Source organism: Chlorocebus sabaeus, chromosome 9 (assembly GCF_047675955.1).
Source record: "Chlorocebus sabaeus isolate Y175 chromosome 9, mChlSab1.0.hap1, whole genome shotgun sequence".
In the NCBI taxonomy this organism is placed as follows: domain Eukaryota; kingdom Metazoa; phylum Chordata; class Mammalia; order Primates; family Cercopithecidae; genus Chlorocebus; species Chlorocebus sabaeus.
Genome location: NC_132912.1, coordinates 13,857,776 through 13,872,376, shown reverse-complemented (window position 1 = coordinate 13,872,376; position 14,601 = coordinate 13,857,776). Strand labels below are relative to the sequence as shown.

Below are 14,601 nucleotides of genomic sequence, written 5' to 3'. Positions count from 1 at the left end.
TCCCAGCAGCAGCCTGACTTGAAAAGCAAACCACAAACCCCTGGCCTGATGCCCACTCACCCGCCTCACTCCCTGGCACCTTCCAACCAGGGGAACCTGGAGCTCACACATGAAGTCACAGCAGCAGGCAATCTGCCTTGCTTCTGGTGCCCACCGAAACCAACGTCTGCCAGACAGCAGCGCTGGGACCTCTCCCCTCCCCAGCAGGACGGGCCGGCTCTGGAAGCACAAGGTGTTCCAAAGTGCAAACAAGCTGCTGTTAAATTATTGTTCCCAAAAGCCAAAGCCCTTGCTGGTTTTCTTGCTTGCTTTTTTCTTTCTTTGCCTCACACAGATATCGCTAGGGTAGAGTATTGACTTTTTTTTTTTCTTTTGTTATGCGTGATAAAGCACGGTGTTAGTTATGAGTGTATGCCTGTATTTCCCTGCAGAGCTGGTTGCCAGTCCATTTTCTTCATCCCATCCCCATCCTCCATTCAGTCCGATGACCTCCACAGAGGAAATCCGGGTATCTCTATGATGCCACATCTCTGGACCAGGCATAAGAGAAATGCCAACTGCCAACCTCCCCGCCACCCCTAGGGAAAAAAAAAAAAAAAAAAAAAAAAAAAAAACAAGAACAACAGGTTTCTCCCTAAAGCCTGTCCTCCAAAGTAGTCAAAACCTGAGCTGGGCATGGTGGCCCACGCCTGTAATCCCAGCACTTTAGGAGGCTGAGGCAGGCAGATCACTTGAGGTCAGGAGTTCCAGACCAGCCTGGTCAACATAGTAAAACCCCGTCTCTACTAAAAATACAAAAATTAGCCAGGCATGGTGACTCATGTCTGTAATCCCAGCTACTCGGGAGGCTGAAGCAGGAGAATCACTTGAACCCAGGAAGTAGAGGTTGCTCTGAACCGAGATTATGCCACTGCACTCCAGCCTGGGCAACAGAGCAAGACTCCATCACAAAAATAAAAAAATTTAAAAAGATAACTTTACACCAATCTGGAAAAAGAGGCCTTGGCCAAAGCAGGTGAAATGGCCTACCATCATTTTCTCTCCAGATGTACGAAGTATTTCTCAGATTGATTTATTCCCCTTTGAAGCATCCCAGTGAGGTCTGTCATAGCAGGCATAATTAGCTTTGGCTTTTTTTTTCAAGGAAAGACTGGAGCACAGAGAAGTTAAGCCACACATCACTGGGTCACAGTGCTCATTGCTAGAAAAACCAAAGCTAGACCCAAATATTCCAAATCACTGGGCAACCTCAGCCTATCAACCCACTGACCCCAGCCAATCCCTCGGGGCACTCTGAGCAGGGAAGGAATTACATCAGGGGGCAGAGGAGAGGAAAGGAAAAACAATTCCAGCTTCTCTTGAAAGTATTTACATTCACCAAAGCTTTATGGTAAAGTCTTTCTGCAAGAAAAGCCAAAATACACACAAGAAAATAATACAGAAAGAGGCCTCTAGGAAGAAAAATGCAAGGAAATCAAGTCCAGTGGTGAAAAACAAAATGGCCTGCGTCTCAATGGGCTTGTTAAGTACTTGTTAACCTCTTTCTCTCTTTTCCCCTAGTAATGACTCTTAAGCCAAAGGAAGCTAAGAGGTTTTTGATGGGTTAAAAAGAGGCTATCCATTAAGGGGTCAAGGCCTGGTGCTCTGGGTATCTGTCACCAAATGAACAAAATCAATTTAGAGCTCGCTTGTCTGACAATGAGGAAGATGCAATTGGCCGGAAGAACATCTTGATTCCATTAGGCCTGGCTGCAGAGAAAAATTAGCCATTGTCTGCTGTGCTGGGTGTGTGGCCATCTCTGAAGAAAAGACATGCCTCTTTCAGTGCAAGCAATGGAGGACATCCTCAGACCCATTTAGGAAGCCAATGATCTGCCATCCTTGTTTGGGTATTCGGGAGGGCCTGATATGTTCCCATGGTAACCCACTCTGTTCTATATAAGACCGAGTCATCTTACAGAAGGATCCTTCTTTCGCAGGGTGAAGGTTTTGACATTAGAAGTCGTAACAGGAAAATGGTCAAAACTGACTCTGGTCAAGATTGCAGTGGATGGAGGAATTGGCCAATAAGATTAGGAATAAACAACCCCAAAGAGAATACAGCAAACTCCAGCACAAATGAATGAATGGGGGCCCTGGGTCCGGCTTGTGCTTGCACTGTAAACAATCCAATTTGACAGGAAACAGTCTTTGCAATGCTCATGACACCATGTGAGTCGTCTTTCAAAAAAATTACACAGACCTGTACTTTGTGCTGATATGTGTTCAAAGTATTCATAACTTATGTTTTACGTTAAGAATAATATTGGCATGTAATTGACGGAGGGGAATGCGTACAATCATAGTATTTCTTTTTATTCTTTTTCTTTTTTTTTTTTTTTTTTTTTTTTTTTTGAGATGGAGTCTCTCTCTGTTACCCAGGCCAGAGGGCAGTGACACGTCTCAGCTCACTGCAACCTCTGCCTCCTGAATTCAAGCAATTATGCTGCCTCAGCCTCCTGAATAGCTGGGATTACAGACGCATGCCACCATGTCTTGCTAATTTTTGTATTTTTAGTAGAGACGGGGTTTCACCATGTTGGCCAGGCTGGTCTCAAACTCCTGACCTCAGATGATCCACCTGCATCAGCCTCCCAAAGTGCTGGGATTACAGGCATGAGCCACTGCACCAGTCTCATATTATTTCTTGAGCACTATATACCAGCCACCATTTTAAGCATTTAATATATATTAATTCGTTAATACAGCAGCCCTATGAGAAAAGTGCTATTATTCCTGTCATTTCAAATATGAAAAAAACAAAGACACAAATTCAATTGCTAAGAATACACAGCCGGTAAGCAGCAGACAGTATGACGTTGAAAACCATGCTTCTAATCCATGCTCTTCTGTATTGTCTCCCATCGGTAGGAAATGTTTAAATCAAGCTACTTTATTTTTCAATTCCAAAGAATTGCAGCTTGACATTCTCTGGATTTACAATGCTGACCTTCAGCCCATGTGCAGAATGTAAGAATGCCCACACACCCCCTCGTTTTAGAGAGGATGAAGCCCTGATGGAGAGGGCCTTACAAAGTCATAGCTAGAACTGAGGGCTCTTGGCGTCCCACCCAGGGTTCTTGCTCCTAAAAATGAAAATCACAACAATCAGGAGTAAACAACAGTCATGAGTACTGATTATTTGAGACAAAAGCATGAGATATATGTGAATGAGGCAGTGCGGCACTTCTTCTATTTTTTTTATTTTTTATTTTTGAGGCAGAGTCTTGCTCTGTCACCCAAGCTGGCGTGCAGTGGCGCTATCTCCGCTCATTGCAACCTCCACCTCCTGGGTTCAACTGATTCTCCTGCCTCAGCCTCCCAAGTAGCTGGGATTACAGGCATGCGCCACCATGCCCAGCTAATGGTTTGTATTTTTAGTAGAGACGGGGTTTCACCATGTTGGTCAGCCTGGTCTCGAACTTCTGACCTCATGATGGGATGCCCCCCCGCCGCCTCGGCCTCCCCAGGTGCTGGGATTATAGGCGTGAGCCACCACACACGGCACTTCTATAGAGTTTTTAAAGGCTGATACAGAAACCAGAGATGGTTTTAAGCTCCATCATGGATTCCTGTAGCATGAATACAAGCTACTTTAGGTATGTCTTGTCTTCCCAAGTAGATTGTAAGCTCCCTACAAATATAAACATGTATTAAGCACCACGTATTTCCTCTTGCCTATTAGAACAGGCCAGTACAAAGTAGATGACTACTACATGAATGGTTGGAAAGGGAATGGGAATTTGATGCTCCTAAAACCCAAGGCCCTTGCCTCTGTCTTCTTTTTTTGTAAAAAGTAAAATATACTGAATGCCTATAGAACTGATAAAAGAAAAAAAACCTCTGACACATGATTTCAACCCACTAAAAACATATACCTGGGCTGGGCGCAGTGGCTCACGCCTATAATCCCAGCACTTTGGAGACTGAGGTGGGTGGATCACGTGAGGTCAGGAGTTCGAGACCAGCCTGGCCAACATGGTGAAACCCCATCTCTACTAAAAATACAAAAATTAGCCAGGCATGGTGGCGGGCGCCTGTAACCCTAGCTACTCGGGAGGCTGAGGCAAGAGAATCGCTTGAACCCGGGAGGCAGCAGAGGTTGCAGTGAGCCAAGATCATGCCACTGCACTCCAGCCTAGAAGATACAGTGAGACTCTGTCTCCAAAAATATATATATAATATATATGTATATATTATAGATGTGTGTGTATGTGTGTGTATATATATACCTACTTCTGTTCCTTCTTAGAACCAGCTGTACTCCAATAGCAAAACCTTACCAGGGCACATGGGATCCAGTCCTCTGAGAGCACAGGCTTGGGGCTTTCTGGGTGCTCTCACATTTTAAATTCCATCTGATTCAGGTTCAGTGACTCCTTTCTTTTGACCTGCAGCCCTCTAGATGTGTAACAACTCATTTGTATTTGCTGAAAATGTAAATCCACCCAAAGATTTGCAAGTGCCCGTCTGCTGTACAAAGTAAAAAGGGCAGAAATGAAATAAGGAAGTGAGTTTTTCGGTTTGTATGTTTCCTTCTGAGCTTGGAGATTATTCATGTCCATGCTCTATGTAAGAAGAATTAGACCTAATTCTTCTTATATAGAGACCCAGAACAAGAAGCTTGAAACAACTTTGTTCTCATTCATTGTCAGAGCTTCATGGTGTGTTAGAAAGAGTCCAGGACCAGAAGTCACAAGATGTGGGTCCCGACATCAATTACTTATTTAACCTCTGCCAATCCCTTAACCTCTCTCTCCTGAGGTTACTTTATCTGTGCAAGGAGGAGGTGGACCAGATGGCTGCTGTGATTCTGTGTAATAGGCCCCCTGGATGAAGCAGGAAGTTACTCATAGGGAGGTCATTAAGAAGCTTGGTGACTCAGCCTCAGGGACAGCGGGGGAAGACGAGGTTCTCCAAAGTCCTGGTCAAGCATCAGAGCCACTAGACGGAGCTTCCTCTCAAGCGTCTATTTCCGCATCGTCCTGGGAGCTCGCCCACTACTCCACACGCAGTCCCAGCTCTCCATAAATGCTGGCTGGGGAGGAAGTCCAGTGGAGCCAAAGCCCCTTCCTCTGCCCCAACCTTCAGCCAAACACAGGATGTGGGAATCCAGCAGGCCAGCTAATAGAAACCAGTAACTCGTCCCTGATCATTAAGTACTTAGAGTGGACCCTGTTGCGTTCAGGGCTCAAAGGCAGTATTTATTACCCACTCTTGTTTGCATTCCGTGGATAAATGTTTCCCACCTCCTATTTTCATACATGAAGATACTAAGTCCCAGAACAGGAAAATGGAGGACCTATGATCGCATTGGGAATCACAGCAAGTCTAGGTCAGAAACTAAGAATCCACATCCAGTATCAGCCAGTCCCAACGATAGGGACAGACATAGTCTCAAGGAAGCCACGTCTTGGTGGTTCCAAGTTTTGTTCCATGCAAGCCCAGATTATCCAGGCTGTTTGTTTTGTTTTGTTTTGTTTTCTTTGAAATGGAGTCTCGCTGTGTTGCCCAGGCTGGAGTGCAGTGGTAAGATCTCAGCCCACTGCAACCTCTGTCTCCTGGGTACGAGCAATTCTCCTGCCTCAGCCTCCCGAGTAGCTAGGATTACAGGCGTGTGCCACTACGCCTGGCTAATTTTTAGTAGAGACAGGATTTCGCCATGTTGACAAGGCTGGTCTCGAACTCTTGACCTCAAGTGATTACCCAACATTGGCCTCCCAAAGTATCGAGATTACAGGCGTGAGCCAGCACGCCCGGCCCAGGCTGTCCTTCATCACAATTGCTGTTGTGTTTTAGTCTTTGGATGAAAGCTACTGAGTATTGAAGCATTGCTGTATAGAAAACTAGAGGAAGCCAGGACTCCAAGGATAGAAAGAAAGAATACTTGTTATCATTTACCGTATAAAAAGAAAGCCAGGTCACGGTGCAGGATGAAAAAGATTTGCTTTTTTACTTTCTGTGTACAGTCCTATTGTAGCTCATTTGTAAAAATCATTCCACTTGTAAAGTGAACCATCCATTAGTCAGTAAGAGCTGTTCCCACTAATTGGTGGACTCCTGGGGAAAGCAACATAGTTAGAGGTTAGTGTAATGGACCAGGTGCCCTTGACTTCTATTTCTGGTTCCTTCACTTACTTGCTGTGTGGCCTTAGGCAGTTTTCCTTAATTTCTCTGGGCCTTGTTTTCCCCAAGAAGTAAATTTCCCACTTACTCTTCTTGAGGGATGCCAAAAGATCAAAGGAACGATGTGTGCAGGGCTTTTTAAAGATGCCTAAATGACGTGCACTGGAAACCCCTTGATTTAATAGGTATGAATTAATACATTCTTTGATTATTGGTAGAACTACGTATTTTAGCTTTTTAATTAGCTCCTTGGGTATAATTGGCCATAGGCATTACTATGGGAAGGGAAGCCGCCCAGCCATCCCGATGATCATTATGGGTGCCTGCTGTGTCTTTGGGCGGAGGGGCAGAGCGAGTTGGCAGCTTTACGTGGTGGGGGGTTATGACGGCTGCACCGAGCCAGCGCAAGCTTGGGACGCTCCCCTGAGGTGGTGCAGACCATCGGGGCTGCCCCGAAACCAGCTGAGTCAGAGCCCACCTTACCTTGTTTACAAAGGGGAGGCAAGGTGGAGCATCTCCTGTTTGTTGATTTGATTGTTGTGTTTGCTCTGCCGGCCTCAGAGTGAGGTATTTAACGGGGCCTCTAAGTCATGGGCACAAGGGCCCATGGGCAGAAATGCCCCAGACACCATGAATAGCATGATGCCTTTCCAGCCAGCTGCACCCCGGCACTGGGCAAGGGGCAGCCGCTTCCCCCTCCTGGCCCCTCCTGCCTTCATATTCCTGTCCCCAGCTCACCCCTCCCTCCTGAGTGAAAAGAGGATCAGGCTACTGTTCTGACATGCACACCTCCTCTTCTGTTTTTGCTTTTGTGTTTAAGAAGGAGTCTTGCTCTGTCGCCCAGGCTGCAGTACAGTGGCGCGATCCTGCCTCACTACAACCTCTGCCTCCCAAGTAGCTGGGACTACAGGCGCCCACCGCTACACCCAGCTAATTTTTGTATTTTTCGCAGAGATGGAGTTTTGCCATGTTGGCCCAGGCTGGTCTTGAACTCCTGACTTCAAGAGATCTGCCCGCCTCAGTCTCCCAAAGTGCTGGAATTGCAGGCATGAACCACCGTTCCCAGCCTGTTCCTGGACCCTTCTAATGTCTCAATGCAATAATCTGATCCTAAAAACCACCCATCCCTTCACCTCACTCTTACCCTTCCTTCCCAGGATTGCATTTACAAAACAAAAATTCATGCTTAAAGCAAGCATCAGGGGGAATCCATTGTTCTGCACCCTGCTACAAAAATGCATCATCCCGGGGATATGCCTGGGAGCCAGGACTCCATGCTTCACAGCCAAGGGCAGAAGCTGGAGGCAGGGCCTTCCCTTGGGCAGCTACAGCAGCTACAGCAGCCACAGACAGGGCCAGGCAGCAGAGTCCAGATGGTTTTGTTCGGGCCCTTTGGCAGACGCACGGTTCTCCATGCCGAACCGCATCAGGGAGCACTTAAAGCAAAGCTTGGTTCGTGTTTTATTTTGCATGGAATGAAGGAGAGAGGAGTTGCCAGGGAAACAATCCCTCGGAGCGTTCTGCTCTGGGGTTCTTCATCAGGCGGGGAGGGGGCTTCCCATGAAAGGCACAGGGGGGTTCTCAAGCGTGCTCACACCTGGTTCTGCTTTCTTTCCTTCTCTTGGAGGGCCTGAGGGTCCCACCTCCCGGGCCTGCCCATTAGGCTGACAGGCACCTTACCCCACAGAGCCTGCCAGAACCAGTACACGCCAGGACCTAAGGCCAGGATCAAGTCCACAATGAGCAAGGCCCGGTGCAAAATGGAAATGCTGGGCCCCTTGATCAAGCCCATTAGGTGGGTTCAGTGTCCACTGCTCGGGGGATGGGCACACCAAAATCTCACAGATCACCACTAAGGAACTTACTCAACCAAATACCACCTGCTCCCCAAAAACCTATGGAAATTAATTTTTTAAAAGCATATAGCAACAAAGACAGGAGAGGAGAGGAGAGGAGAGGAGAGGAGAGGAGACGAGAGGAGAAGGAGAAGGAGGAGGAGGAGGAGGGGGAGGGGGAGGGGAGGAAGGAAACCTATTAGGAATTTCAAGATGTCAATAGCAGAGCATGAAACCAAGCCAAGGACCTTCTGAGCAAAGGGCCCTCAGGTCGCACACCCAGAAGGCCGATCCAGTTCAAGACTTCACTTTGCCTGAGTAAGGCAGGTGCAGGATAGGGGCTGAGGGACCCCCGTGGGATGCAGCCAGCAGGACCCTTTCATTGAAGTACCATCCACTTCCCTTACTTGAGAGGAAGGGAGGGGCACCGGGAGAAAAATTCTCTGTGTTTAGGGATTTGCAGCACACACATAATTTTTTTAAAACCCAAAAGTCAGGGCTTGAGTTAGGAAATCTAAGAACAGAATGATTCGGGTTGTTCTGGAGTTACTCTCTTTTAGTCTGCCAGGATTTGGGAGAAGTAAGAACATTTGGGATTCATAGTAAGATCCAAGGTCACTTTGTGCCAGTACTGTGCTACGATCTGTGGCTGCTGAGATCTACCTTAGAACGGTCATTTTTGCCATTTTACAGAGGGGAAAACTGAGGCTAAAGGAAATGCTGTAACTTGTGTCGGGTCCAGCAGCTTAGAGCTGGAGTTGGGCACGGTGGCTCACGCCTGTAATCCCAAAATTTTGGGAGGCCAAGGTGGGCAGATCACTTGAGTCCAGGAGTTGGAGACCAGCCTGCCCAACATAGCAAAACCCCGTCTCTACTAAAAAATACAAAAATTATCCAGGTGTGGTGGCATACTCCTGTAATCCCAGCTACTCAGAAGGCTGAGGCACAAGAATCACTTGAACCCGAGAGACAGAGGTTGCAGTGAACCGAGATCTTGACACCACTCCAGCCTGGGGGACACAGCGAGAGTCTGTCTCAAAAAAAAAAAAAAAAAATGTAGTGGAGCTTGGATTCAAACAGAGGTAGTCAGACCACAAAGCCTGCCTGCGTGACCACTTTGCTCAGTGTACTGCCCCCAGGTTATGAGGCCAAAGTCGTGTAACCTGTTCCTTCTGGTATTTTTGTAGCTCTGGCTAAGTTCAGGTAGAATGTGTCTGAATATATAACACCTGGGGACCAGAGAGGAAATTTGGGTGTTTTCACGGATGGATTTATAGTGGCCAAGCATCAGACGGGAGCATGAGACTTGGGTCTGTGTATTTTAGTGACAGACTCCACTAAGGCGCTGTTGAATCTCTGACACGAAGCTGTCAGCCAACACAGGACTTTGGGCCATTTGCTTTCCTTGCAATGTCTCTCTACCCACCTGGAGTTGATGCTTAACAAGAAAGAAAAATACAATTTCCTTGGGCTTCAGAGTGAAATGCACTCTGAGCCGGGGACAAAAGAGGCAGCTCTGTAATAAGAGAGAATAGACATTCTCCTTCCCAGTATTTACACAGACAAAATAATTGTAAAATTCCAGAGAGTAGATTGTGAAGATAAAAGAATGCGGCCATTCCAGAAGCACTTTTTATTCCAGCCCAGTTTTATTTGGGGTTCTGGGTCCACTGGCCCAACTGCTGACTGGCAGTGTCCCCAGCCCGGGAAGACAGGGTGGGTCAGATACAGGAAATGGCCATCACGTGTCTAAGGTGGACAGAACATGAGCGGGTCAGAGAGGGTCAGGAGCCTGAGGTCCGAGGACTCTGGGCAAGACCCTGAAAATCATTTAAGTCAGTGGCCAGAGAAAGAGGGTAGTCTAGGGAAGCTGTTCCCCGCAGAAAGACAAGAACAAGATTCCTGCTTTACCCCTTCTTTCTGCAAAATAAACAGAAATTCCAAGTATATGGAAGGCGATGCAGTAACCATCAAATATGAATGCAAATGCGTGTGCACACAAGTTGAACCTCCTGTGACATTTCCCAGAGGGTTAAAGTAACTTTCTTTTTCATCCAATGAAAGGAACCCCCTTCCTGCAGCAAGTGGATGCAGCCCTAATTACTTCCAAACATTACAGTCGGCTTCTTAGTTAACGAGCTCACTGGTCCGAAGGAGGAATGACTGCCAGGGCCCCTTCATTCCACTTCTCACCCTCCCTGGCCAAGCCCGAGGGAGAGACTGGCTGCAGCGTCCTCCCGGGCGACAGAACTCTTGGTTTTCTTTGTGCTGCAGCAAGAAGAATGGGCTTGACAGGCTCACACTGTGATCTTGAGTTGCCTGCCCCCGAAATAAGGTCCCAGCCTCCTCCGCCCTTTGCAAGGCTCTTACACATTAGTGAGCAGGAAGTGGAGTCCCGATGGGAGGCTGGGAATTTGAACGCCTTCCCATTTCAGCACTGGAGGGGAGGAAGCTCAGTTCAGCACTCCACGCAGATGGCTACCGCTCCCTCCTGAGCGCTCGCTCCTCTCCCCTCACCCGCCGCCTTCCCTGCTGGGTCCCTCTCCCCCGTCTCCACCTCTCCTCCCTCTCCTGGAAGGGAAAAGTCTGCCAAGCTGGGGACTGCCACGACCAAACCAACAAAGGCCGACCAAAGGCGGAGAACTTGAAAAGAACTTGTTTTGTTCCAGTTAAGGAACCTGCAGGAAAATCCACACCCACGTTGCCTGGTTTTGAACTGGAGAGCTGCGAGTGTGTGTGTGTGTGTGTGTGTGTGTGTGTGTGTTAGTCAAGCAAGAGGCGGAGGAGGCACAAACTACGGTCTCTGCTTTGATAAGGAGACTGCCAGCTGTGGAAAGTTAACCAGCAGACGGGGGAAGATGGCCCAGGAACCAGCCCCTCCTGAGTTTTAAACTTCGCTGTTTTCTGTCCAGATATTCCAATGGAGACAGTTGGAAAACCTGTACTTCAGAGAAAAGAAGTTTTCCGTGGAAGTTCATGACCCACGCAGGTAAGCTTGAAAAGTCCTTTTCTTGCGGGACGGCGTGGCTCTCGGCTGGGCATGTTATTGATCTTATTATTTTGGGGCTCTCGTTCACGGTCAGTTTGGAGTGGGGGGGGCAGTCTCCCGGGGAATGGAGCTCCAATCAGGCAGTGAAACTTTCTTTTGGATTACATGTCTTGATAAATGCAGTGGGTTCGCACGTGTGTGTGTGTGTGTGTGTGTGTGTGTAAGTAGCAATCCCTGACCGTCTCATCTGGCCACATGTGTCCCTGGCTCATATGTGTGTGTGTCAGTGTGTGTGTTTTACCTGCACTGGAGGGAAGCTTTATAGCACTTTGTAACACACACCAGTAAGTCCCCATAGGAAACCTTTGCTACAGAAGAGTCTGAAGAATCGCTCGTTAGAGCTTCTAAAAGTGTTTCAGGCAGGACAGTCAATGCCAAAATGAATCTGTCACCAAAGCAGTGGTGCTACCTTGTTTTATTCCAGGAGCTGTAATTTTAGGATGTTAGTATCATGGGTGGATGTGAAAGAAATGAAATTATTTTTCCCTCCACCCAAAATCATACCCCAGACAGCACCACGGTTGTAAAAAGTCCCTGTACTCTTAGGTGTGAGACAGTGGGGCCCCAGGTGGGAACGCAGGGAGCCCCGAGTGGCTGGGGTCTGGGCAGCTCAGACCCACTGTTTTCCTCTCTTTTTCTCCCGCTGGACCTAAAGTTATAGGCATCCCAAAAACGGCAGCATAATTCCCTAAAACCAGGCCCGACAACTAAGAAATCACTTTCCATAAGGCCAGAAATATTTACAATAAGAAGGTAGCCCCAGGGAGACGCAGAAAACATCAGACTCTACAGAGGAACGAAAGTGGAATTTAGGTGCTGTTGACGCTCCAGCCCTGGGCTTAGAAAGAGGACTTGGCACCAATTCCAGCTCACACATGGCTTCTGACACTCAAAACAAGCTGCGGTACCTCCCCATGAGCTCTGGACAGGAGGGAGACCGGGAGTTACCCCGCCCAGTGCGAGGGCTTGGACCTGTGCAGTAGCCCCTGTTCCTGCAGCCCATGATAACCCGGCAGGAATGAAGCCGTGCTTGCCCTCCAGGGTAATCTCCCTGAAACAGCCACTCCTGCGTAGGGGAAAAGCCTATCTCAGCACCACAGTTACTACAGGAATAGTTAGTGGAGAGCAGCTGAGAGCTTCTGCATCTCTGCAGTCAGGTGAAGATGGTAGCCTTTAACAGAAACATATTATATCCAGTGTTTCTCAGGGACCTGCAAGGGGTGTCATGGCCAGAAGCCCCAGTCCACAGAGCACAGATCCATCTGTGCAGGCCAAGCAGGGCAGGCAGGGAGATTTCAAAAATAATATTCCAGCCAAGAAGAAACTCACTGTTCATTTTTCAGGGGAACTGAATTGGACCATTTTCTTAGGCTTATAAGAGGAGGGGAAATTTAAGTACAAAAAGAGTGAAATGAACTTTGCCACAATGGGTCAGATGCAGAAAGGGGATGCTCCAAAGGATAAAAATGGGGGGCTGGGTAATCTAAGGGGCTGAGCGCAGGGAATAGACCCTCCTCCATGCCTGTGCTCTGCTGGGAATTCAGTGAGCACCCAGGCACCTTGGACAAATCCTTTAACCACGCATGCGTCTATCTGCGCATGTGTGTTCGTGTTCTCTCTGCGTCTGTCACCCTATTGGTAAGTACTACTAAATTCTCTTTCCCAAGGCCCAGGGATATAGGAAAGAATCTAGACCTCACATGTGACTCTTCAGTGGGTCTGTCGCCTATTAGACAGCAGTGATCAATGTCATGTTTCTTGTGAAGCTTCTGTGTCCTGTTCAGGCGCTGTGTCAGCTGTGGCAGGGAAGGAAGGAAGTCGGAGGCAGGGTCTTCTTCCTTAGCGATCTTCTAGTGTAGCTGAGAAGACAGGCAGAAGGAGGAACTTTTTTGTTGTTGTTGAGACAGGGTCTCGTTCTGTCACCCACGCTGGAATGCAGTGGTGCAATCATAGCTCACTGCAGCCTCCACCTCCCAGGCTCAAGCAGTTCTCCCACCTTAGCCTCCCGAGTAGCTGGGACTACAGCCACACACCACCATATCCAGCATTTTTTTTTTTTTTTTTTTTTTTGAGAGACTGGGTCTCACAGTGTTGCCCAGGCTGGTCTCAAACTCCTGAGCTAAAACGATCCTCCCATCTTGGCATCCCAAAGTGCTGGGATTATGGGCGTGAGCCACTGCCTGGAACCTGCCGAGAAGAAGGAACTCATGGAATGTCACAAGAAACAAAGGAACCTGCTCTAGAGGACAAGTAGCTAGTATGCAGGAGAGGCAGGATTTGAACCTAGGAGGTCTGGCCCCGGAGTTCATGCACTTTCTCTACTGTACAGAAGGACCAGGTATCGTGGGCCATGAAGGGTGAAGGACAGGGTCGCCAGAGGCCTGGCTGGTCAGGAAGGGAGAGGCTTACCAGGAAGGAGAGGTCTGAGTGTGACCTGATGGTGTAACTAGGATTAAAGCCACGTGGTGGGCCCTCAGGGTGATATAAATGTCAGGTGGGAGCTTCTCAATTAGGATAAAGAAATGAGGGAGGGTCTGGCTGGAGGGAAGTGGGAGTTGGAGGAGCCCAGAGGAAGGAGCGGATCTGTCTCCTCCCAGGCACTCTCGCTGAGTACACCGAGTTAGCCTGCAGACAGGCAGGAATGGGGGAGAGGCCCAGGGAGGCCGGAGGTGGAGACCTGGGATGACTTCAGCATTAAAGACACACAAGGAAAGGCAATGGCCTCAGGTCAGTCACTTGGCATGGTGGCAGAGCCAGAGCTATGAGCTGTAAGGTCTTTCTTGCACTCAGTTCTCTTTTTCACATCCTAGTGGTGCCTTTTTTCTCTTGTATTGATAGTTAATATTTCACGTATTCATGAGCCACGTGTGAGTGTGTTACACACATAGAACATGGAATGATCAAGGCAGGATATGTGGGGTATCTGTGGCCTTGAGTGTTTACTTTTTTTCCTTTTAAGACGGAGTCTCACTCTGTCCCCAGGCTGGAGTGCAGTGGTGTGATCTTGGCTCACTGCACCTTCCACCTTCCAAGTTCAAGCAATTCTCCTTCCTCAGCCTCCCAAGTAGCTGAGACTACAGGTGTGCGCCACCACGCCCAGCTAATTTTTGTATTTTTAGTAGAGACGGGGTTTCACCATGTTGGCCAGGATGGTCTCAATCTCTTGACCTCGTGATCCGCCCGCCTCAGTGTTTACTATTTTTACGTTGGTATCATTGCATGTCCTCTCTTCCAGTTACTGTGAAATGAACCTTGTGGTGCTTTTTAGGTTGAATGTGTTGTCCTATTGCTTGTGGCCTTGCTTATTTGAGGTTAGGGAAGAGGAATGTGATTGGCCTAATGTTAGTTTGGTGTTCCGGGCTCAGCCCCTCCCCCAACCCAGGCAGGGAGTCAGAACCGCAGTAACAGGTTGGGCAGCGCCAGATGCAGTCATTTAATGAAGATGTAATTGATGGGAATCATTGAGGGCAGAGGCTGCTTTCTGGGCCGATGGGTCAGGTGTGATTGCACCATTCCCTGTGGCGTACCAGACAAACACTGTGCACTTCCTCC

At 48.3% G+C, this 14,601-nt stretch overlaps 1 protein-coding gene across 13 annotated transcripts in view; it reads left to right on the top strand.

The window, feature by feature from the left end:
- FRMD4A (FERM domain containing 4A) overlaps nucleotides 1–14,601 on the top strand; it is a 692,609-nt gene that overhangs the window by 620,840 nt on the left and 57,168 nt on the right. For 12 of the 13 annotated variants that reach the window (XM_008002332.3, XM_037983470.2, XM_037983471.2 and 9 more), the window contains one exon: nucleotides 10,913–10,989. In XM_008002332.3, the coding sequence (XP_008000523.3) occupies nucleotides 10,913–10,989 (77 nt within the window). Of the gene's footprint in view, nucleotides 1–10,411; nucleotides 10,669–10,912; nucleotides 10,990–14,601 lie in introns of those variants that run through there. The other variant, XM_037983477.2, reaches the window with a different exon arrangement.